Source organism: Eleutherodactylus coqui, chromosome 2, assembly GCF_035609145.1.
Source record: "Eleutherodactylus coqui strain aEleCoq1 chromosome 2, aEleCoq1.hap1, whole genome shotgun sequence".
In the NCBI taxonomy this organism is placed as follows: domain Eukaryota; kingdom Metazoa; phylum Chordata; class Amphibia; order Anura; family Eleutherodactylidae; genus Eleutherodactylus; species Eleutherodactylus coqui.
Genome location: NC_089838.1, coordinates 206,642,496 through 206,668,583, shown reverse-complemented (window position 1 = coordinate 206,668,583; position 26,088 = coordinate 206,642,496). Strand labels below are relative to the sequence as shown.

Below are 26,088 nucleotides of genomic sequence, written 5' to 3'. Positions count from 1 at the left end.
AATGGTACTATTAACCAAAAATCTGAAGTACATAGATCTTGAATCCTCATCTCTCAACAGGGGTAACAAACTCATTCACAAGAGAAATCTCTTCCCTGTGTTTGTAGGGAAAACATTTTAAAATTCCAAATGCTATTTAAATCCAAATGACAAAAAGCTTCCTTAAGGTATGCAAAACTGAAACAAACCTTCTATATTTCTTGACAGTTGACAAACACAGAACTTGGCCAACTGTATCGCACACAAAATTTCCCATATTTGTAGAACGATTTGCATATGGGGAAAAATTATGAACGCTGTAATATAATGTAGACTATTTCATTTTAATTTACAGTATATCCAAAATTCCCCCTAACAGCCAGTCTGCATGTGTGTCAATACAAGATTAAGGCATTAAACTCAAACTGGTTTTCACCTGTCTGACGTAAGTGGCACCAACAGTGAACAAAGACCAGCTTTCTGAGAAACCCCAGGAAGAAGTTACATATTGCCGTTCATTAATAATGCATTACACGTTACAAGATTAGACACTTGTTCCGGGTACTGGTTTCTTAGAAAATCTCGATAAAAAGGGCAGTAAAAACAAAGCCCTGCTAACAAAAGCATCAATACTGGAGCTTCACATGTAACGTGGAGATAAGAGTTCCAGCTAAAAGACAACACGCGGCTCTCAGAACAGGATTTACAGGCTTTGCTTAGCTATAGCCCTGCAAGGATGCGAAGGTTTCCTGGTGAAAATGTAATTAGTAAAAAACAAACGTCCAAACTATAATTCACAAAGCCAACTGCAGAGCTTCCATCAGGTCTTCCACCCACAGTTGTAAGTCCGTGATTTTGGTGGGACATCAAGGTAAAGAAGGATTGGGCATTTCGAACATGGCCTCCACAGGAGAGAAGCCACTGCTAGAGGAGCATGCATGTGTATGCTGACCGCTATCTAAGATGCATGGTTAAGTTATAGACACACTTCTAACCAACATACAGGGTTTATCCATGCCGGATTTTAAGTCTGAGGGTCAGCTCGGTATTTCTGCTGCGGATTACGCAGCAGATTTTTTCTGACTAAAAGAAAAAAAAAAGTGCCATGTGAAATCCCTTAGCTTGTGCTGAGGGAGCTAGGAATTTTAAACTATTTTGATTTTCTCAGAGAAAATTACTGGTGATGTTCTGGATAGCCTTTGAGTGTTTTACAAGGCATTGTTTGAAAGGGTACATTAACGGGATATGTAGAAGCAACAAAATGTGTATTTCTACACTTTGGTAGGAAAGCCAAGTTAAAAAATTACTTGATAAGTTTTTAGGTATTGCAGTGCATAACTTTGGTTGACAAAATTAATTAAAACTTTAAGGCAGGGTTCACACAGGGCAGATTTGCTGCAGTTTTGCCGCGGTTTTGCCGCAGAAGAAATGCTTCTGCAGCAAAACTGCTTCAAAGGTTAATTTTGGCGAAATCCGCAAGGGTTTTTTTCTGCAGCATTTTTTACTTTAGATTTTGGTGCGGATTTTGCTGCGTCCATAGAGGTCTATGGACAAAAAACGCTGCGGAAAAGACAGAAGAATGGACATGCTGCATCTTTGAAAACCGCGCCGCAGTTGCATTTCCACACTGCGGCTGTGCGGAAAAAATCCGTCCTGTGAGAACAGCTTTTTTGCAAAACTCATTTGTGCTGCATTGCACTGCAAATGCAGCGGTTTTGCCACAGTGCGGATATGCAACGGCAACCCGAGGCAAAACCGCAGCAAATCCGCCCTGTGTGAACGCAGGCTAAATGGTTGCTAACTTATCAAAACAACTTGTGCTTACACAATAAACAATGTGATAACTAGCTCAAGTGTAAATTGTTTGTTACATTGTCATGTTACAGTGATTCTGTAATCAAGTTCATGCTGCCCAAACCACAAGCAGCTTGATCCTGGGATAGGCCATGTTCATTACCCCTTTGTAGGTTTTATTCTGAAATGCTGCGGCATTTCAGAGCAAATACACTTTGAAGTTTGACGTAAAGCTGAGCTCAGAGTCATGGAGGTGGACCGTATCGGCCTCTCCCCACCCACATCATGCAGAGTTACAGTTCTCTCCTTTAACACAAAAGGGGAGAGAGCTGTCACATTCTGCATGATGTGGGTGCGGAGAAACCGCCACAGCCCCTCTTCATGACTCGGAGCTCAGCTCCGAGTCTAAACCTCAAAGTTTGTTTATTCTGGAGCACCATAGCATTTCAGAATAAAATATACACACGCAGAGAGGTAATCCGCACACCTGTCCCAGGTTTATACTGCCTGTGGTTTAGGCAGTATGAACCTGATGACAGAATCCATTTAAGTCCATCGCTAGTAAGAGAAGATGGTGTACAGTAAGCGTAAGAGGGTAACAACTCATGCTGTCTGCGAAAAAAAATTAGCAAGCAGCAGAAGGAAGCTGTCAGAGTGAGAGAAGCAGACACTCTACTTTGCTCAGGACTTTTCTAGTCTCTGCCATGCTGTTTCTTCTGTGTGTGTGCTACAGAGTTAGGTAGCACAATCTGCTGTTTACTCTGTGTGCAGTGAATGGGAACCACCATAGCAGCTGTCTCCTCACATAACTGAAACCTAGAAATACAGCCCGAGGGGGGGAAAAAAAAAAACACGTGAAAAAAAAATGCAGAATATATATCATAGAATAGACACATGGCAACTTATTCTGACAATTGAGGAATGCTTTAAAATTAAAGCATAATGAGACCTGTAACCAGAATTAAATACAAGAACTGGTTCTTATTTTATTAGTGATATGAACATATAACTAGAAGATTGATCATTTTTAGTCTTAGTTTTAAGGGGTTTTGCAAATTTTAGAAGACCTGTTTTTATGCATTCCATTATGGAAATCTGAATTAAAGTTATTCCCTATCCACACGGCAAGGAAGAACTTGCTGATCAGTGGGGCTCCAACTGCTTGGTACTCCTCAGTCTGATGCCAAGGATTAAAGTGTCTCACAACAAAAGCAGCAATGAATGCACATGCGCACCATCGTTCTAGTTGTCTCAGGGGTACCACCGGAAATAGCCAGGATTCAAACACTCTGCTATCTCCAGTGGTTCCAATGAAATTAATGGAGCATCAATGCGCATGTGCGATTGCCAATGCATTCATGGAAAAACACTCTGGACCAGTTCTTGGGATCAGTGGGGATCCACCAATGAACAAACTATCCCCCGTTGTGTAAATAGGGAATAAGTTGTTTTTGTGGGACAACCCATTTAGTAGAGAGCCATGCTCTGTTCAAAATCATTATCTCTTAGCCAGAGTGGAAAGAAGTTACAAAAAGCATCTCTTGCTCTGGAAGACTTTGTCCTGTGTTACATTGAAAACCCAATGATTTAAATGGACTGTGTTAAGCCTGGTTTAGACAACAATTATCGCTGGAAAAATCTTTTAAGCGATAATCATTGTGCTTTTTTTTACAGCGCAAGGTGATCACTCAATTGTTGAGCGATCACCTTGAGCTGCGAGTGGGGGATGCAGAAGACCAGCAGGGCCGCTTATCTTCTGCATCCAGCCGTTTCCTGCTTGGAGTGCCCGACTGTTATACAGCTGAGCGCTCCGAGCGGGGGATGAAGAACACAGCTGGACCGCTGTGTTCTTCACAGCCCGACTGTCTTCAGGGAGCGGAAAACAGCTGAAACAATAGTATCAGCTGTATCCTGCCATGAATTCCTGATAACTGATCATTGATCTTTCAGCATGCTGAAAGATAAGCGACGGCTTAATGAAAACTGCACAATGTCAGACACAATGAGTATCGCTCAAATGGCTTTGAGAAATTTTTGAGCGAAAATCGTTGAGTCTAAATCAGTCTTAAGTCTTAATTTCCTCTTTGGTGGCGTTTCATGAGAACAGAACATTTACTGCTACATTTCCTAACAAACTGATAATGCTCAAGGAGTCATTAAAGAGATAACGCCTTTAAAAAAGAAAAATATTTAAATACACACTTTGATTAAAAATAAACACTTTGTAAATTAAAAAAAAATAAATAAATATCCAGCCCTAAGGCTGGGTTCACACAGGGCGGATTAGCCAGCCATGTGGACGAGATTTCTGAGAAATCTCGTCCACACGGGGCGGCCAATCCACTGCGCTAAGTCCGGCTGGAACCGCGGCTGCGGTTTCAGAATATGCAGCATGTCCATTCTTTTTTTCATTCCGCTGCGGCCGCGCTCTGCTCTATGGGAGCGCCAGCCGCAGCGGAAGAGCGAGCGGCCGGGCCGCTTCAAAGCCGCCGCGGCTTTTTCCGCAGCGGTTCTCCCGGCGGAAATCTCGCGGTTTTTGCTGCGGCCAAACTGAGATTTCCGACGGGAATCCGCCCCGTGTGAACCCAGGCTTAGGAGTTATAACTGCATGCTGAGTTTTGCTGCAATATGACATCTCAGGCAGACCTGCAAATGATTAGATGAATGGTCTTGCCGCCTGAGGCCCTAAAAATGTTTCCACCCCTGCCTATACAAACGCCCTTGGGATTTTCCTTCTAGTTTGAGACAGGGTGCATTACTGGAATCTAAGCAGCTGGTGGTTATAGCGATGAATTGCCTGTCACCTAGGCCGTTCTGACCAGACTTAAGTTTTGTAACCAGTAAATGCCTTCGACAAACCACCAGTAGAGAGGATGGTCTGACAAACACACAAGCAGCTCCAACTGTAACATTGTCCGGCATCCAGAGACAGGTGGCACCATCATTACAAGCCCCTGTGTTTGTCGGAACAATTTCCAGACGCTTGGCTGAAGGACATTTGCTCTCATGGGGTCCCATTACTTGCACTGTCTTTGACATCCACAGTGTCTTGTTTGCAGTGGTGTTGTGAACAATGAAATCGGACTGCTTAAGTGTGGAGTAGGGTTGTCTGCAGCGACAAATCCAGGTTTATTTGGGCACTGAAAATGGCGGACGTGTTCGTGTCTGAAAAAGTAGGGGTGAGTGTCTCAGTCCTGTCTTTGCTGTGAAGTGGCATACTGCCCCCACTGCTGATGTGATGGTCCGGGGTGGCTATGGGGAAGTCAAATACGACAGCGAGTCACCCCTAGTAGTAGTACCAGGATCAACGACCGCTCAGCGATATGTTCAGGACGTTCTGCAGCCACATGTGTTCCTCTCATGGCAGGGCTTCCAAGAGGCATTTTCCAGCAGGATAACTTTCAGCCGCATACAGCAGGGTTATCAAAGGAGCCTCCACAACATTGTCACGCTACCGTAGCTGCCTGGTCACCAGATTTATCACAAATAAAGCACGTATGTGACCATCTGAGACGCCAATTTTGACAGGCTACGAATTTGCATGATCCAGAGGCTCCATTACAGCAAATGTGGACAGGATATCATATGGAACCCGTGTACCCCTATGCCCGCCTGTATGACATCAAGCAAGAGGTGGCCCAACAGGGTACTAGAGCATCTCCTCAAGTGTTCAGGTTTCTGCAATAAATTATCCCTTTGCTCCAATATTGTAATCACTGACATATCAATGTTACAATCACACAAAGTCTCATTCGATTCTGACAACTCCTAGGTGTTTGATTTTTTTTTAACAATATGTATAAAAGGAACAATTGCTTTTAATGCAGTAAATGATGATTTAATGTCAAATGGTTTAACCAAGGTGTTTAAATGTGATCATACCAAGCACATCCAGTGACCAAGGTACAGACTGCTGCTTGCTGTTGTGCAGGCATCGGAAATGCAGAAATACTACCAAAACAGTAAGTGATTAAACACTTATTCATATAGGCATGACCGTATGCTGTCTGCAAAAATTGGATACAAAGAAACAGCATTGGACAGCACACTGACAGCCCATGTGCTGTTTAATGATCGCCGAGTCCATAAATGGGTTGTCTGAGGCTTTTGCTATTTACGATCTATCCCCTGCATAGGTTATCAAAAGCTGAAAAAGTCAGGGGTCTGCCACTCAGGATCCCCACTTATCAGCTGATGTCAAGCCCACTGCCAGTGCAAACAGCACTGTAGTGAGACAGTGCTGCCAACAACGCAGCAACCGTCAACAACACAGCTACCCGGTTTGGTACTACTGGCACTGCTCCCTTTAAATTAAATAGCAGTTTTGTCTACAGTACGTAAACAGGCCACTGCAATATGGACAACGCTACCTTATTCTAGCACAGCGCACTAATCAACTACTGATCATCTAGCATGAAGATAGGCAATCAATAATAACATTTCCAGATAACTCCTTTAACACTGCATATTTTACTCTCATACCTAAAAATGGACAACAAGCACAGTGCTTCTCCCCCGCCATGGACTGTAGGAGAACTTGTGTGTGAATACCTTAATTGGCTTTTATGCGTCAGTGTGCTGTCAAAGTCTAGCCTGTTGTAGACTGACCTACACAAAAATCGCACACCTGTATGAATAAGCCTAAAGGCTGGGTTCACACACACCGGAAATCTCGCAGTTTGGCCGCAGTGAAAAAACGCAAGATTTCTGCCGGGAAAAGCTCTGCTTCAAATCTCGCGGCACTTAGCTGAGGGTTTTGAAGCGATCTGGCCACACGCTCTTCCGCCCAGTGTGAACCCAGCCTTAGTGTTCAGTTTTAAAAGCTCTAGTAAAAAATATGAAACTCGTTTCCTAATCGGTTATAGCTTAATACGACGGATGGTGCAGTTTTAGATCAACAAATTAAATTTCCTGCCCTTCAGCATCTCTCACAGCTAGATAATACACACAGACTGGAGGAACTGATAAGCCTGCTGGAGAGCAAACACTTTGGGTGTTTTTAAGATACACATGAAATCAGCTGACTTTATTACAGACTGATAACAATAGGCTGTTATTACATCACACGAGAGCTGAGGACATGCCAACGTGACCACTTGATTGCTTTAAAAAGGAAAGGGGGTGGGGAGGTAGCAAAGGGAAATTAAAGCAAAACAGACATGGAGGAAGTCCCCACCCAAGTTTCCAACACAGTCATTTCCAAGTTATATGAAACAAATTTATATTAATGAAACAAATGCATTATAATGAAACAAAGGTGGGTCATCTTTAACACCAGTTGTGTGGTACTTTGATTGATTGAGGATTTTGTTTTCTTTGTTTTAATTGTTTTAATTGGGAGAGATCAGCAATATATTAGTCCTGGAAAACGCTTAGCTGCAGAGGTGGTTATAAAAAAAAATGGATTATACCTACCCGATAATCGGGTTTCCAGGAGTCTCCACACAGCACCAATTGAGATTGCCTCCTCCTGATAGGACAGGAACACACAGAGGTTAAAAGCTCCCCCCTTCCCCACTTTCCTCAGTGGATTCTAACGAATTGCTGGGGTAGGAGCTCAACTTAAATTTCTTCCCCTAACCAGGGTTTTTTTGTTGATTATAAAATGATATTATATTATATATTTATTTTTTATATTCTATTCTGTAGTTTCTTTCTATCCATTTAGGGGGGGGAAGGTACAGGTGCTGTCGTGGAGACTCCTGGAAACCTGATTATCAGGTAGGTATAATCCATTTTTTCCCCCAGTCGTCTCCACGCCAGCACCAATTGAGACGTACCAACTAAAAAGTTTATTAGGGTGGGATTGCTGCCGAGTGGACTTTGCGGCCGAAGGCCATGTCCTCGTCCTGCTGCACTTTTACCCTATAATGTTTAATGAACGTGTGGGGTTTCTTCCAGACTGCGGCCTTGCGTATCTGCTCGACCGAAGCTGAGCTATGTTCGGCCCATGAGGATGCTACTGCCCTTGTAGAATGGGCTTTAAGAGCTAAGGGGATTTCCTTCCCGAGGGCCTTATAGGACTCTATGATGGCTAGGTGGATCCACCTGGCTATGGAGCTTTTTGCCGCTTTGTTCCCTTTATTTGGGCCACTGAACTGGATGAACAGGTTGTCGTCCCGTCTCCAGTGGCTTGTCGCATCTATGTAGCCTAGGACTGCTCTCCTGACGTCCAGGCAGCTTAGGATTTTTTCTTCCTCGCTTTTAGGTTTGCTAAAAAATGAGGGAATTATTACGTCCTGGGACCTAGGAAAACGTGATACCACCTTTGGCATGAAGACAGGGTCCGTTTTAAATACTAATTTGGAGTCCTAATTTTTAGAAATGGGTGGCGAATGGACAGAGCCTGAAGCTCGCTAACCCTCCTCGCAGACGTGATGGCTACTAGAAAAACGGTCTTGATCGTAAGCATTTTTATCGGTAGTGCTTCGATCGGCTCGAATGGTTCCGCTGACATGGTCCTTAGAACCCAATTAAGGTTCCAGTCTGGAACAAGTTTTATGGGTCTAGCTTGTAATCTAGCTGCTGCTGTCAGGAACCTGTTGACCCATCTATTGTCCACGAACTTTGTGTCGCATATGGCTCTAGGGGCTGCGACCTGGACCTTCAGGGTACTTGGAGAGAGGCCCATCTGTAGGCCCTCCTGCAAGAATTCTAAGATCAAAGGGATGCTCGGGATAGAATCCCCGGAATCCCTTCCGTCTCCATGAGGAGAACCTTCTCCAAACCTTCTGGTAGATAAGGTGGGTCGTCTTTTCTGCTGGACATTAACGTTTCTACCACTCTTTGTGAGAATCCCTTCCCCCTTAGTGAGGATTCCTCAAGAGCCATGCTGTTAAGTGGAGTCTGTTTAAGCCCGGGTGGTTCAGTGGCCCCTGTGATAGCAGATCTGTCCAGGTCGGAAAGGTGACTGGGTCCTGGACGCTCAATGTTGTCAGAAGACCGAACCAACTTCTCTTGGGCCAGAAGGGGGTCACCAGGATTAGCGTGCATACCTGGGTTCTGAAATGTTGTAAGACCCTGGGGATCAGCGGTATTGGAGGAAACGCGTACGCTAGCCCCTTTCCCCAGTCCTGGCCTAGGGCGTCTATTGCCGTAGGACGATCTCCTGGCCGGAGGGAGAAGAAATTGCCTACTTTGGTGTTCTCCCTGGTTGCAAATAGGTCCAATTGTGGGGACCCCCACCAGTTGGTCAGGATTCTGAATGCCTCCAGGGAGAGAGACCATTCTCCTGGGTCTATCTGCCTCCTGCTGAGGAAGTCTGCTTTTTGGGTCAGTGTCCCTTTTAAGTGTGTTGCCGTGATCAAAAGGATCCGGCCCTCTGCCCAGTGGAAGATTTTCTGCGAAATGTTTTGCAGGGCAGGCGACCTTGTGCCCCCCTGGTGCCGAATATGGGCGACCGTGGTGGTATTGTCCAACAGTATCTTTATATGCTGGTTCCGTAGCGAGTTTCCTAACTGCTGTAGGACCCGCCATACGGCCTGTAGTTCTCTGTAATTGGAGGATTGTTCTTTTATCCTTTGGGACCACGGGCCCTGAAAGAACTGGTTCCCCACATGCGCTCCCCATCCCCAGGCGCTTGCGTCTGTTGTGATGTGCGTGGCTGGGTTTTGTAGCCAATGAACCCCTTCCTGCAGGTTCGCCGGGGATGTCCACCAACGCAGGGATGTTTTCACTGTGTTTGGGATATACATTTTTGTCCCTAGCGAGGACTGCTTTTTGTCCCATGTGGATAGGACGGAGGCCTGTAGAGCTCTGGTGTGAGCCTGGGCCCATGCTACTCCGGGAATGCATGACGTTAGGCTTCCCAGGAGAGACATGGCTTCCCGAATTGTGCATGATCGTTTCTGTAGGAAGGATCTGACCAACCTTTGGATTTTTTGTATTTTTTCCTCGGGCAGGCAGGAGCATTGTAATTCTGAGTTGAGCGTTATGCCTAGTTTCCTGGACTCTGCTATTATTAAAATATCGTCCAGGTAGGGTATTATTAGGATCGACTTTTTTCTCAGGTAGGCAGCTACCTCTGCCATAATTTTGGTAAAAATTCTGGGTGCTGAGGAGATCCCGAAAGGCAGGCATCTGAATTGGTGGTGCTCTATTCCTTTGCCTATATCCACTGCGAACCTTAGGTATCTTTGGGACCCCCCGTGGATCGGTACGTGGAAATAAGCGTCCTTCAGATCGATGGACGCCATGTAGGCCCCTTTGGGAATCAACTTTATTGTTGAAGAGATGGACTCCATTTTGAATTTTCTGTACTTTACACAGGTGTTCAAAGGCTTCAGATTCACTATCATCCGCTGTTTCCCGCAGGGTTTTCTTACTAGGAAGAGCCTGGAATAATGGCCCCGAGTTTCCTCGTTTTGCGGTACGGGGGATATTGCGTTTAGATGTTGCAGGTTCCGAACGCTCTGCCTTAGTAAGTGTAACTGTTGCCCTGAGCCTCCTGTGATAATGAATTTCCTTCTGGGGAGGGACACCAGTTTTATCCGGTATCCCTGCTGTAGGATCTTTGGGATCCACGGGCCTTAGCAAATTGCGGCCCATTGGTCCACAAAGCTCCCCAGCCTTGCCCCTACGGAGCTGACGTCAGGGTCTCTGCTTGGGCTCCCCCTGTTGGGGATTAAAGAAGATATTTCTCCCTCTGCCCCCCTTGGGGTAACTCCAGCGGCCTGTCTGGCCCTTGCCTCGGTAGGCCTCAGGCTGTTGCCCTGGGGTTCGGAAGAAGGTCTTCCCTCTCTGCGGTTTTTCTACCGGAAATCCCTTTTTGTCAGCCACCTTCTCCAGGATTTTGTCTAGGTCTGGTCCGAACAAAAACTGACTGTAGAACGAGAGGGCGCATAGTTTATTTCTGGAGGCTAAGTCGCCTGACCATGATTTCAGCCATAGTACTCTTCTAGCCGAGTTAGATCGGGCTGTAGCTTTTGCCGAGAGTTTAACCGTTTTGGCCGCGGCATCCGCTAGGAAATTTGTTGCCATGCGCAGGATAGGTAGGGAATTTAGGATCTGTTCCCTTGGCGTTTTATTGGTTAAGTGTAGCTCCAGCTGTTCGAGCCATACCCCCAGAGTGCGCGCCACGCAGGTGGCTGCGATCCCTGGCCTAAGTATGCTTGCTGCTGCCTCCCATGATTCTTTTAGAAGGCCTTCGGCTTAGCGATTCATGGGATCTTTTAATTGTGCGGCGTCCTCAAAGGGCAGGCTTGTCCTCTTAGCTACTTTGGCTACTGGGACGTCTACCTTGGGTATCTCTTCCCAGCTTGCGCAAACTTCCTCCTCGAATGAGTACCTTCTTTTTACCCCTTTAGCGGAGAAGGAACCTGCGTCTGGTTTCTTCCACTCCTTTTGGATAATTTTATTGATGTTTTTGTGGACAGGGAAGGTATGTTTACGCCTCTCCCCTAGTCCCCCGAATATCTCGTCTTGCAGGGTGCTTGGTTCTCTGGGCTCTTCCATTTTTAATGTAGCCCTGACTGACTTAATCAATTCTGTTAAGTCGTCCTGATGGAAAAGGTATCTTTTGTAGCCATCATCTGAGGACTCCTCGGCCGCCTGTTCCTCTTGCTCCGATCCGATAGAACTTAGAAGTCAGAAGGCTCGTCGGGAACATACGCCTTTTTCTGGCGTTTCGCTGGCGGCGCCAGCTGTGACGTTAGGGCTGATCGAACCTCCTCCTTCACCAGCTTCCTAACGTCATCCAGGAATCCCCTCGATTCCTCTTTGACTAGCCTAGCTACGCATGCCATGCATAGAGGCCTCTGGTACGTAGCTGGCAGTCTCGTCCCGCACTCCACGCATTTTTTGGGTTTTGTTGTGGGGGGGGGGGGGGGGGGGGGGGGATGTCTTTTTTTATCCCCCTGACAAACAAAGAGGGGAAAGTATTTAAGTATTTTTTGCGGGTAAATATGCAATTTTTCCATATACAATACATTGGATTTTGCATTTTGTATTTTTTGCCGCACTGGCTACTTACTGCCGCTGAGGCTGAGGTTTCAGCTATCTCTGGGGCTGGAGCACTCATTACTGTACCGGTGCTGCAGACACCCTGCGACCTGTAGTGCTGGTCCACCTTCTGGCTTCTCTCAGGTTCCTATTTTTGAATTTTCGCGCTCCTGCGCTAAGCCCCGCCCCCTCCGTGCGGCTCCTGATGCGAGCGTGATGACGTCACCACGCTTGACGCGTGACGCGACGCCCCGCCGTCAAAGGGCTTCCTGGAGCGCCGCGCTGTGACTATACAAGGAGGAGGAGGGGGACTGAGGCTCCCGCTTGGACCCCCCATGGGCCGCCGCAGGAGGAACCTGGCCCAGGGGTTACCACCCCATGTGGCGTCCCGGGAGTCGTCTGGCTGGGAAGGGAGGAGAGGCTGACCCACTGCCCTCCGATCCGCCTGTAAGTAATCCTGGCTGGCTTCTCCACCAGCCCCTCTCAGAGATCCTGCCTCCTGGCAGGACAGGAAGACAGTGAGGAAAGTGGGGAAGGGGGTGGGGGGGGGGGGGGGGAGCTTTTAACCTCTCAGTGTGTTCCTGTCCTATCAGGAAGAGGCAATCTCAATTGGTGCTGTCGTGGAGACGACTGGGGGAAAATATAAATAAGAATAAAACAACATAACTCACAAATCCACAGCAAAATTCATAGCAAACTTGCATGCAATAAACTCAGATTTTGCAGCAGTTTCATTGTGGACTTTCCACTGCGGAAAAGGTGTCTTGTAGGGGAAAATGCTCAAAAAGCTCTGATAAAAAGAACCATTATATCCATAGCTGACAGATGGCCCCTATATACTCTTAAAAGTTTGACATCGGAATACCTGATGAAGGCATAACCACTGGATAAGTCATTAAAGTTAAGTAGATGTGGGTACCCCGCCACTGACCAATATGAGCTCGACTATTGTTCTAGTTCTCATTGGCCACAACCCAGCTATACAAGCTGGTCAGGATTACAGAAACAGTAGCGGAGCACAGCAGGCTACATACAAATTACATAAGGGAATGAAAATACAAACTTCAAGCAAATGTTACCCTTGGCCAGAATTAAAGATTGTCACCCACTTTAGCCCTATAAGCCAAGTTTATAACTAAAAGTAGGTAACCCGTTGAGTCCAGGGATGTGTTATGCTTATCTTCCCTGTCGGTCCCCAGTATCAGCACTAGAAGCTAGCACTGCAAAGTAGGTCTTCCTTTTAAAAACTAGAATGGGCTGACTACTTAGCAGCCCCGTTCAACGCACTGCTCAGCGGCTTCCAGCCCACACACCGAGGGAAGGCAAGCATAACACTTACATTGCCAAATTCAGCGGGTCACCTACTTTCAGTCCATAATCTTAGGTAACAGTCTCTTTAAACCTGGGACCCAAGCACAGAAAGGCAACACAGTGTTAACCAGTAAGCCACAGTGCTGTCCAACATACAACTTGGACATAGGTGAATAAAGAAGAGTTCTAGCTCGAACAAGGCTTTCAACAAACTGTTACTCATTAACCCAGAGCAATAATTAGAACATTAAACTAATATGTTCAACAAGAAATACTGATTGTACCAGTCTAGACCTTTCTACTATTAAGTATTCCTTTAAAAAAAAAACAACAAACTGATAAAGCATATTTGCATTGCAGCTAATGCGCATTAGTGACGGGACATATACACTAAACTAAGATAACGTATTGACAAGGAAATTTTTAAAATGGTGAAATTAATTAATATATTTTTTACAGAAATATAATGCCCTACACTAGTGGTACCAATTCTTAAAGGGAAACTCATGAAAACGAAAACCAGTGAAACCCATTAAGAATAAAATAAACAAAATAATGACAATGGCACCAAGAATAGAAAAGAAATAATATCCCCATAATTCCTCCCTTAATACCCTCTTTTGATCCCATTTTATCTCATATGGCAATTAAAAGAAAGAAAATTCTGTGTGCATCTCAGATGATCAGTATTCCCCTTTTCTCACAAACCTGTAACTGCCTTTGCCCTTTGCTCAGTAGGATATTGTCACTAAAGGCCCTTTTACACAGTTCAATTATTGTGCAAATAATTGTCAGGTCCATTGGTTTGTATGATAGCTGTTCAGTGTAAACGCATGCAGCGACTGAACAATCAGCAACCAAAATTGTTAGATTATTGCTAATTGGATCTTTGATGCAGATCTAAAAATCACTGTTCATCTGCTACAGATCCTTTGGTGTAAACAGGTTTCTTAAAAATTCGCTGGAAAAAAAAAAAAGAAATGGCAGAAGGGTTGACTAGAGACATGGTTATGATCCAATGAACGATCAAAAACTACCCAATAACAGTCTTCAATGTAAATGCAAGCCAAGCAAACAATATACAATCGCTAGTTCACCTCTGGTTGCATGCTCCTTCTACTTTATCCTACAGTGTAAAAACAACCTTCAAGTCCCTTTCACGCAGAATGATGATCAAGCGCTTTGGACGACAATTGTGCAGTGTAAACCAATACAGATGAATCTCTGACCATATCTTTAATGCAGAAAGAAAATCATTTTTGGTCTGCAGCTCATCTGCCTGTGTGAACAGGTCGTTAATCTTAAGTCTCATTCACCTCAATCATTTATGAGGCAAGAATTGAACAGATAAACCTTGTGCGCGCTGCAGGATTTTTACAAGACCATTTCAGAAACCTGTAAGAAATGCTGAAAACTGACAAGAACACTGAGGGCAAGTTTATTACTAGTTTACGTATATTAATTTCATACTATTCCTTTAAACAAGAATTGATGCCAAGTAAACAAAAAGCTTCACCAAAACGTATGTATGCATAATATCCTAAGGACAAAAACAGGATACATATCACTGGGAGACAACAGAATTTGTAATTTGGTACAATTTACAGTATTCTAAATTAGTTGAAATTTACCAGAGGACTGTAGGTAAACCTGAGAGGCCTCATGCCCACGAGCCGATTTGATTTGCAGAATCCATACGGGAGAACCACAAGCTACCCATAGGGATGCATGGGAGTCCACAAATCAATTAAAACATCTGGATTTGATTTGCGGACCTTCTGTGCAGATCGCATACTGATGGTTTCCGTTGAAGTTACTGGAACGGGTCCAATCCGCAGCAGACACGGACACACACACAAAATAAGGTGTATTACGCATGCGTGTGACCGCATGTATCCACAGTGAAGAAAAAAGATCCGGACAGGGCCGCAGAAGCCCGGACAAGTAAAAAAAAAAAAAAAAAAAATTAAAAAGAAGTCCTCAGCCGCAGGCAGGATCGGCTCTCGCTGCGGGCCCCCTGTGGCCGGAATCTGACTCGCCCATGGACATGAGGCCTAAATGTGACCCCGGAGCTTATTAAATTAATTGTGAAATTAGCATGGCATTTGTGACCTTGATATAGTTATACGAGACGTGTAAATATTTACATTTACAATATACGAGATTTGAAGAAAAAAAAAATTATTTTGCAATAAAATCAATCTATGAATCGGCATAGGTCACTACAAATGTGCCTAGCAGGTTATTCCAACAAATGCTTTATGTAACGTGAGCCATTTTGATACATTTGGAACAATTTGTACCAAACAGGTCTCTTGCTTTCTCTGTAAAGTATTGCTCTCACAACAGTGTTCATACACGTGCCCCAAAGAGTGATCCTAGTACAGGATACCAATGATGCTTCAGCTACAAAATCTAAGCAGCCAAAAAAACCCCCCATAAACACTAGCAATAAATATTTTGCATAAATCAAGAGTACAACATTTACCAAGATCTTTTCCTGTGACTGATGGTAATACACTTTGCTGTTCACATTCCAGTATGTGCTAAAACAATCCAGACGAACCAACTACATGGGAAAAATGAAAACAAAGATATTCCTGTCAAATACAACACAGAAAAACTCAACGGGCACATTTATTAAATTGGTTACCACAAAAAGGTAGCGTAACAAAGTCACATTTTTGCACAAGCCGGTATTTCACAAAAAAATGTGTGGCTTTTCCTCTCTGCACAGATCCTGTCACCTTTTAGAAAAGTGGGCAGGGCTTGTCAGGAGGGGTGGGGCCATCTCAGACCAAAAGACATAGAATTTATGCCAGAAACTGTTGGAAATCTATACCACAAACGTACACCAGGTCTGATCTGGAATACATGTCGCTGAAGGCACACAGAGGTGCCAGGAAAAAATAGATTATACCTGATAATCGGGTTTCCAGTAGTCTCCACGACAGCACCAATTGAGATTGTTCCTGTCCTACCAGGAGGAGGCATACTGAGAGGTTAAAAGCTCCCCCCCTTCCCCACTTTCCTCAGTGGATTCTAACGAATTGCCGGGGCAGGAGCTCAACTTAAAATTCTTCCCTTAACCGGGGTTTTTTTGGAAATTATATACTATACTACTTTCTTAGGGGGGGGGGGGGGGGGGGGGTACAGGTGCTGTCGTGGAGACTACTGGAAACCCGATTATCGGGTAGGTATAATCTATTTTTTCCCCAGTCGTCTCCACGCCAGCACCAATTGAGACGTACCAACTAAAGTTTTCTTAGGGTGGGATTGCTGCCGAGAGGACTTTGCGGCCGAAGGCCATGTCCTCGTCCTGCTGCACTTTTACCCTATAGTGTTTGACGAACGTATGGGGTTTCTTCCAGACTGCGGCCTTGCATATCTGCTCGACTGAGGCTGAGCTGTGTTCGGCCCATGAGGATGCCACTGCCCTTGTGGAATGAGCTTTAAGAGCTAACGGGATTTCCTTCCCGAGGGCCTTATAGGATTCTATGATGGCTAGGCGGATCCACCTGGCTATGGAATTTTTTGCCGCTTTGCTACCTTTATTTGGGCCACTGAACTGGACGAACAAGTTGTTGTCCCGTCTCCAGTGGCTTGTTGCATCTATGTAGGCTAGGACTGCTCTCCTAACGTCCAGGCAGCTTAGGGTCTTTTCTTCCTCGTTCTTTGGATTACTGAAAAATGAGGGGATTATTATATCCTGGGACCTATGAAACTCTGATACTACCTTTGGCAAAAAAGCAGGGTCCGTTTTAAATACTAGTTTGGTGTCTGCGATTTTCATGAACGGGTGGCGGATGGACAAGGCCTGTAGCTCGCTAACCCGTCTTGCGGAGGTGACGGCTACTAAAAAAATGGTTTTGATTGTAAGCATTTTTATGGGTAGTGCCTCGATCGGTTCGAACGGTGCCGCTGTCATGGCCCTTAGAGCCCAAATAAGGTTCCAGTCCGGAAAAAGATTTATGGGCCTGGGCCGTAATCTAGCTGCTGCTGTTAGGAACCTGTGGACCCATCTGTCGTCTGCGAACTTTATGTCACAAATGGTGCTAAGGGCTGAGACCTGGACCTTTAGGGTGCTTGGAGAGAGGCCCATCTCTAGGCCCTCCTGCAAGAACTCTAAGATTAGAGGGATGTCCGGGATAGAATCCCCGTGATCCCTTCCCTGTCTCCATGAGGAAAACCTTCTCCAAACCTTCTGGTAGATCCGGTGGGTCGTCTTTTTTCTACTGGACATTAAGGTTTCTACTACTCTCTCTGAGAATCCCTTCTCTCTTAGTGAGGATTCCTCAAGAGCCATGCCGTTAAATGGAGTTTGTCTAGGCCTGGGTGGTTCATTGGCCCCTGCGATAGAAGATCTGTCCAGGTAGGAAAGGTGACTGAGTCCTGGACGCTCAATGTTGCTAGAGGACCGAACCAGCTTTTCGGCCAGAAGGGGGTCACCAGGACTAGTGTGCATACCTGGGTTCTGAAATGCTGTAGAACCCTGGGGATCAGTGGTATAGGAGGAAAGGCGTACACCAGCCCTTGTCCCCAGTCCTGGACTAGGGCGTCTACTGCTGTCGGACGATCTCCTGGCCAGAGGGAGAAGAAGTTGCCTACTTTGGCGTTCTCCCTGGTTGCGAAGAAGTCCAACTGTGGGGTCCCCCACCGGTTGGTCAGGATTCTGAATGCCTCTAGGGAGAGGGACCATTCTCCTGGGTCTATTTGCCTCCTGCTGAGGAAGTCCGCTTTTTGGTTTAACGTCCCCTTCAGGTGGGTTGCCGTGATCGAGAGGATCCGGCCCTCTGCCCAGTGAAAAATTTTCTGTGTGATGCTTTGCAGGGCGGGAGATCTTGTGCCCCCTTTGTGTCGTATATGGGCGACTGCAGTGATATTGTCTGACAGTATCTTTATATGCCTGTATTCTGTAGCGAGTTCCCCAACTGCTGTAGAACCTGCCATACTGCCTGTAGTTCTCTGTAATTTGAGGACTGTTCTTTTGTCCTCTGAGGCCAGGGGCCCTGAAAGAACTGGTTCCCCACATGCGCTCCCCATCCCCAGGCGCTTGCGTCCGTTGTGATGTGCGTGGCTGGGTATTGTAGCCAGTGAACCCCTCTCCGCAGGTTCTCTGGGGATGCCCACCAACGCAGGGATGTTTTCACCCCGCCTGGGATGTACATTCTTGCTCCTAGGGAGGACTGCCTTTTGTCCCACGAGGATAGGACTAAGGCCTGCAGGGCTCTGGTGTGGGCCTGGGCCCATGCCACTCCTGGAATGCATGATGTCAAGCTTCCCAGGAGAGACATTGCTTCCCGAATTGTGCAGAATCGTCTTCGTAGGAAGGTTTTGACTATTCTTCGGATTTTTTGTATTTTTTCCCCGGGTAGGTAGGAGCATTGCAATTCTGAGTTGAGCGTTATTCCCAGAAACGTCTTCTGCTTGTCGGGATCTAGGCTGGATTTTTCCCAGTTTATGATCCATCCTAATGATTGGAGAAGCTCTAGCACTATCTCCAGGTGTTTTGTTAGGAGTTCTCTGGACTCTGCTATTATTAAAATATCGTCCAGGTAGGGTACTATTAGGACCGATTTTTTCCTCAGGTAGGCGGCTACCTCTGCCATAATTTTGGTAAAGATTCTGGGGGCTGAGGATATCCCGAAGGGCAGGCATCTGAATTGGTGGTGCTCTATTCCTTTGCCCATGTCCACTGCGAACCTTAGGTATTTCTGGGACCCCTTGTGGATCGGTACGTGGAAATAAGCGTCCTTTAAATCGATGGATGCCATGTAGGCTCCTCTGGGAATCAACTTTATCGTTGAGGAGATGGTTTCCATTTTGAATTTTCTGTATCAGACGCAGGTGTTCAGGGGTTTCAGATTTACTATCATCCGATGTTTTCCGCAGGGTTTTCTTACTAGGAAGAGCCTGGAATAATGGCCCTGGGTTTCCTCGTTTTGCGGCACGGGGGATATTGCATTTAGTTGTTGCAAGTCGAGTACGCTTTGCCTTAGTAGGTGTAACTGTCTTTTTAAGCCTCCTGTGATGACGAATTTTCTTCTGGGGAGGGACACCAGCTCTATCTGGTATCCCTGCTGTAAGATCTTTGGGATCCATGGGCCCTCGCAGATTGCGGCCCATTGATTCACAAAGTTCCCCAGCCTTGCCCCTAGGGGGATGGCGTCAGGGTCTCTGCTTCGGCTCTCCCTGGTGGGGGTTGAAGAGGATATTCCTTCCTCTGCCCCCCTTGGGGTAACTCCAGCGGCCTGTCTTGCCCTTGCCTCGGTAGGCCTCGGGCTGTTGCATTGGAGCCCAGAAGAAGGTCTTCCCCCTCTGTGGTTTTTCTTTGGGGAACCCCTTCTTTCTGTCGGCCGCTTTCTCTAGAATTTTGTCTAGGTCCGGTCCGAACAAGAACTGGCCGTAGAACGGAAGGGCGCATAACTTATTTTTTGAGGCTAGGTCGCCTGACCACGATTTCAGCCATAACACCCTTCTGGCTGAGTTAGAGCGGGCTGTGGCCTTCGCCGAAAGTTTGACGGTTTCGGCCGCGGCGTCCGCTAGGAAGTTAGTTGCCATGTGCGGGATCGGAAGGGAGTTTAGGATCTGCTCCCTCGGCGTCTTATTGGTTAGGTGTAGCTCTAGCTGTTCTAACCATACTCCCAGAGTCCGCGCCACACAAGTGGCTGCGATCCCTGGCCCAAGTATGTTTGCCGCTGCCTCCCATGACTTCTTTAGAAGGCCCTCCGCTTTGCGATCCATGGGGTCTTTTAACTGTGCGGCGTCTTCAAAGGGAAGAGTCGTCCGCTTGGCTACTTTGGCCACTGGGACGTCTACCTTAGGTACCTCTTCCCAGCTTGCGCAAACTTCCTCTTCGAGTGGGTATCTTCTTTTTACGCCTCTAGCGGAGAAGGAGCCTGCGTCTGGTTTCCTCCACTCTTTCTGAATTATTTTGGTGATATTCTTGTGGACCGGGAAGGTATGCTTGCGCCTCTCCCCCAGTCCACCGAATATCTCATCTTGTAGAGTACATGGCTCTCTGGGCTGTTCCATTTTTAGTGTAGCCCCGACTGACTTAATTAATTCCGTTAGGTCGTCTTGACGGAATATCTTTTTTGGCCCTCATCGTCTGAGGACTCCTCGGCCGCCTGTTCCTCTTGCTCTGATCCGATTGAACTCTCGGAATCGGAAGGCTCGTCGGGAACATACGCCTTTTTCTGGCGTTTCGCTGGCGGCGCCGGCTGTGACGTTAGGGCTGATATAACCTTCTCTTTCACCAGCTTCCTAACGTCCTCCAGGAATCCCCGATTCCTCTTTGACTAGCCTAGCCACGCATGCCTTGCATAGAGGCCTCTGGTAGTCTCGTCCCGCATTCCACGCATTTTCGCAGTTTTGTTCTGGGGAGGGGGAGGGGGGGGGAATGTCTTTTTTATCCCCCTGACAAACCAAGCATTTTTTGCGGGTAAATATGCAATTTTTCCATACACAACATACTGGATATTTGCATTGTATTTTTGCCACTGGCTACTTACGGACGCTGAGGCTGAAGTTTCAGCTGTCTCTGGGGCTGGAGCACTCATTTCTGTACCGATGCTGCAGACACCCTGCGACCTGTAGTGCTGGTTTGTTCTGGCTTCTCTCAGGTTCCTATTTTTTAAATTTTCGTGCTCCTGCGCTAAGCCCCGCCCCCTCCGCTCCTGATGCAGACGCGATGACGTCATCGCGCTTGGACACGTGACGCGGCGCCCTACCCCCCGCCGTCAAAGGGCTTCCTGGAGCGCCGCGATGTAACTTCTGCCTGGAGGACGAGGGGGACTGAGGCTCCTGCTTTGTACCCCCCATGGGCCGCCGCGGGAGGAACCTGGCCCGGGGGTTACCACCCCATGTGGCGTCCCGGGAGTCGTCTGGCTTGGAAGGGAGGACAGGCTGAGCCACTGCCCTCCGATCCGCCGGTAAGTAGTTCTGGCTGGCTTCTCCACCAGCTCCTCTCAGCGATCCTGCCTCCTGGCAGGACAGGAAGACACTGAGGAAAGTGGGGAAGGGGGGGAGCTTTTAACCTCTCAGTATGTTCCTGTCCTACCAGGAGGAGGCAATCTCAATTGGTGCTGGCGTGGAGACGACTGGGGAAAGAGCGTTAAACAAGAAGAGGTGTGTGCGTCTTCATGTATTAAGCGCACGATGCACCAGGGAAAAATCATACAAGGCCTGGTGTCGAAAATGCTGGGCTTAGTAAATTTTCCTCGATGAGTCTATTCTTATGGATGCTTTTTGTCACAGATGGCAAAATATGGCTCCACATGTTGTTTAGTAACAGATACTACAAGGAGTGGTGGTAGAGAGTGACAGGAGTGGTGGTAGAGAGTGACAGGAGTGGTGGTAGAGAGTGACAGGAGTGGTGGTAGAGAGTGACAGGAGTGGTGGTAGAGAGTGACAGGAGTGGTGGTAGAGAGTGACAGGAGTGGTGGTAGAGAGTGACAGGAGTGGTGGTAGAGAGTGACAGGAGTGGTGGTAGAGAGTGACAGGAGTGGTGGTAGAGAGTGACAGGAGTGGTGGTAGAGAGTGACAGGAGTGGTGGTAGAGAGTGACAGGAGTGGTGGTAGAGAGTGACAGGAGTGGTGGTAGAGAGTGACAGGAGTGGTGGTAGAGAGTGACAGGAGTGGTGGTAGAGAGTGACAGGAGTGGTGGTAGAGAGTGACAGGAGTGGTGGTAGAGAGTGACAGGAGTGGTGGTAGAGAGTGACAGGAGTGGTGGTAGAGAGTGACAGGAGTGGTGGTAGAGAGTGACAGGAGTGGTGGTAGAGAGTGACAGGAGTGGTGGTAGAGAGTGACAGGAGTGGTGGTAGAGAGTGACAGGAGTGGTGGTAGAGTGACAGGAGTGGTGGTAGAGTGACAGGAGTGGGTTGTTCACAGCAGGTATAAATAGATAGGCATCATTAACTTGTTTTTCAAAGCTTGAAAGATGATGCTTGGTGGTCAAATTTTGGCTACTTGACCAACAATTAATATCTGTATTAGTCTAACTACATTAGTACATTTATATTACTAACACTAAAATATTTCATCATTAGGAATATTACCTTGTATATTATTTTAGCAGCTTCATTTAGTATGCCTGGTGTCCATGATTCAGAGGAGGTCTGTAGAGGTAAAAAAAACTAAAAACTTTAGGGTGAAACAAAAGAAATCTACCATACATCTAGAAAAATTAATCTCCAACATGTGTGGGTGCCAAAATTAGAAAATCTGCAAGAGAGAACAGCCAGCTTGACATTGGGAGATTACACAAGACTTGAAGCTAAACTAACTTATTATATGGTAGGTTCTTAACGTCACTTGACCCGTGCCTATCCCTCTCCAGTCTATCCTGAGCCAATGAAGTCATAACAAAAAGACAGTAGAAATCATAGACTCTTGTTCACATTTGCACCACAGGTTTCAGTCTTCCTGTTTCATATAGAAACGAGACACTCTGAACTCCTGAAGACAAAAAGCATCTGACAAAACAGAACACAGCTGAACGGACACCATTGAGCATAGTGCAGCCCCTCCGCCTGCGTACTCAGCGATTTACCCAGACAAAACACTGCAAGATGCTGCGCTATTTTGTGTCAGACCTGACCAGAGATTCCAAGTGAAACCACCGAACGCGATGTGAATAAAAGTTTATTTCACAACCTCAAAAATAGAGTGGCTTAGAAATATTTATAAAGCTTAACTGTTGTGTCCTTTTGAATATGATAAGATTAAAATCTACTAGGCACTTATAGAAAAGGGTTTTTTTGTTGTTTTTTAGCTACTACAATGAGCCTTCTAACAGAAAAGTAATCAGTTAACTTTAGAATTATGGGGTCACAGGACATTAGTGGTAATACCTCAAACAAGCATTTGATCCTCTTGTATCATTACATTGCAGTGGCTGCTTTAGGAGAAGTGTCTGAGAATAGCGGATTTTGATCGCAGCAAGCTAGACGGCTGCCTCTGAGATGACAACCCACTTGGAATGGTGAAGTTTAAGAATTGTAAAGGGTTACATAATTCTGAACTTTCAGTCATATTATTACACCTAAAGCACAAACTGTTTATGTTGGCAGCATAAGGCCATGTACAGTTGCACAGGTATGAAACTGCCATTGTTCATCCTGGTAAAACTAAATGAGAGAGTTCCACAAGTCCCAAATTGAATGTAATCTCAGACTTGTGTTGCTCATGTACTGTATCTAGTGGTGTATGGATCATGCACTTCTACAGTAACAGAGAACAAGGACATTTTACCTGAAGACTCAGTTCAGCGAGGGTCATTCCTACAGAAACTGGAACATTGACATCCGTGATCTATGAAGAGAATGCAAGGAAACCTTTACAAATCAATCCAAGTTCTCATTACTCAGGTTTCAGAAATGGTAAAAAGACAACGCTACTTTAAAGAAAAAAACAATACTGTTCTACTGGCCACTGTTCTGTATACCAGGGTTTCCCAAACTGTGAGGTACCATCAAGCTGATGAGGAGCAGCTGGTAGAAATTTTTGTAAGATAGGATAATACGCTCCTAGGCCTTTCTATAGTTTTGTGGTTGTTTTAATCTTCTACTGACTTCATAATATCCACTACACAGGGGTACGGAGCAGAAGTAATTGACTTAGACCTATATTTAGTGGCCGGTACTCCTAAGTGCAGGTGCAGCTGACACTGATTTTTAATAAGAGTGGCCGCTGTAATTACCAGTGCCGACAACTGCAGAGGGGTCAGAGCCAAGTGTTTCCGCTTCTAACTCATGTGTTTGTGACGCTGAGGGTGACTGCCCAGTCAGCTGATCTGCGGGGGTCCCGAACGGTGGATCTCAGCTGTTGACCCATCCTCAGTCTAGGTCATCAATAGTATTTGTCTGGAAAACCCCTTAAATGACACAGTGTATAACCCCCCCCCACACACACACACCCCCCTTTCCCCCACACACAGACGGTAAGCTCTTGAGTACTTACATCATCTTCATAACGGATGTGTATGTTTGTGATTTTCACCTGCAGATTCTTGATAACCTGTGCAGCCAGTTTTTCAAAAAAAGTATCTTTTTTCTCTTCTTTTGGCTTATCTTGAAAAAGAAAAAACAAACACACAACCAAGAAAACAGTCAATGATAAAGAGTCATAAGCACAGTTCAGATGACTAAGATGCCATGTATTTTAGAAATGCCAATGCAAGACTAATTTGAAAACAAATGCTGATTGAATGAAATCAGCATAAAACATGCCTATGTGATGAGAGAAGGGCATGATCTAACTTCAAAAGCTTTAAGAACACCTATTAAATCAACATGGACCCTAAAAACGAGGGGAAATAAACCAAAAAAAAAGCCCCCCCCCCCCCCCCCGATGGCCGGAGTATTTACACAGGGGTAAACAGCTGCATATATAATGCTTGTGTGAAGGCAGCCCAAGTCAATCAATGTCTGATGCGTAATACAGTCTTGAATCTTAACTAGGGATATTACCCAAACCAAGCACCCTTGTTCTATTAGGATTCTTACATCTCATCACTAATGGGCAATAGTTGGTTAGATACCTTTGACTCAACATGTGGGTTGCACATTGGCTTACAGGACAAATGCCTTATAAGCAACCTTAGAGAGCAGTTTTCTTCCTTTTGGAGGATAACTAATTAGCATACAAGTCAGCAAGAAATAAAGCCGCCTACATGCACACAGGTTTTAGTGGCTGTTTTTCATGCAGTTTAAGGGAGGAAAACAAACCTGAAACCAACACCATTGAACCTGCTATTGTAAAGAAATTTTTGGACATAAAAAGGAATAGATGCTCATCGGTAGGTCGCCTTCAAGTGACCGGTTATCGCACTTTTGATAACAAGCATGCTAACAACAGAAAACAGTGTACCCACCTTTTTTACCATCATGAACCCTAAAACGTTTCTTAAAAGATTTGTGCTTTTTACGTTTGGGTCCTTTATAATGAAAGCATAAGTGTGAGGATAAAAGAATAAAAAGAGTTAGTTAAAAAGCCCACACAACATTTTTTAGATTACGGGAAACCACATGATTAGATCACGCATACACACGGAACACAGAGAGGGAATTGAAGTGATTTTCAAGAGTAAGAAAGCTTAACCAAAAAGGGAAAAAATTAATATATTCTTTTCAAAACAATTCAAGCTTTTCAGTTAAAATGCTAACAGTTTGGCTGAGTGCTCAGCCAATCAGCACAGCCCTTTCAGGAGGCGGGGATTTTTAAATCCCCGCCTGCTCAAAGTGCTGGACAGCAGTGCAGGGGAGCCAACCGGAGGATGCGTCTGAGCGGCAGAGAGGGGAGTACATTTTTTTGTTTGTTTTTTTATCCAGCTAATGATGATTTTCAGGGAAGGACTTCTATTTCAAGCCCTTCCCCGAAAATCATACTGCGGGGGTTGCCAGAAACCACTGCTTTCAATGGGGCCAGCAGCAGTGCCGACCCCATTGAAAGCAATGGGATAGCATGCTCCACTTCTGCCACAGCTGTGGCAGAGGATTCCTTTATCCCCACGGGGGATGAAGGAAACTCCTGTCACAGCTGTGGCAGAAGTCTGCGGTATTCTACCTATGTTTTCGATGGGGCTAGCGCTGCTGCCGCTGGCCCCATTAAAAACACTGGCAATATTTCAGCGTTTTTCTTGCGCTGTGAGGCGAGTGTTTTCACTTGCTCTCGCAGCGCAAGAGAGAATAAAAACGCCAGTGGGTGTCCGCCCTTAAAGCTGGGTTCAGTGTTGGCAGTCCCTTTAGTGTTGCCTGTTCACATCTGGTTTCACTGTCTTGTTGAAACATACATTTGCATTTTTTTTCTTCTTAAATATGGTTTATCCAGGCTTAGAAAAACACTTATGCTTTCTTTTAAACACAGCTCTACCCTTGTCTGTGGGTTATGCTGCTCAGCTCCCATTCACTTCAATGGAGCAGAGTTGCAAGTGCACACACAATCCTATGGACAAGGGTGGTGCAGTAATTGGAAGACAAACATGCTAAACCTTGGCAACCTTTTTAAATAGAAAATGGAACTTGATACACAGGCTTACAATTGGACAGGTTCAGGTTTCTGAACC

The 26,088-nt window shown here is 45.9% G+C and overlaps 1 protein-coding gene across 4 annotated transcripts in view; it reads right to left on the bottom strand.

Annotated features, from left to right (window-relative positions):
- The window catches only part of VPS13C (vacuolar protein sorting 13 homolog C), a 247,933-nt gene that overhangs the window by 170,110 nt on the left and 51,735 nt on the right, over positions 1-26,088 (bottom strand). For all 4 annotated transcript variants that reach the window (XM_066592326.1, XM_066592327.1, XM_066592328.1 and 1 more), the window contains exons 6-9: positions 23,985-24,094; positions 23,277-23,336; positions 22,082-22,141; positions 15,512-15,592 (exon numbers count right to left, since the gene is read on the bottom strand). In XM_066592326.1, the coding sequence (XP_066448423.1) occupies positions 15,512-15,592; positions 22,082-22,141; positions 23,277-23,336; positions 23,985-24,094 (311 nt within the window). The remainder of the gene's footprint in view (positions 1-15,511; positions 15,593-22,081; positions 22,142-23,276; positions 23,337-23,984; positions 24,095-26,088) is intronic.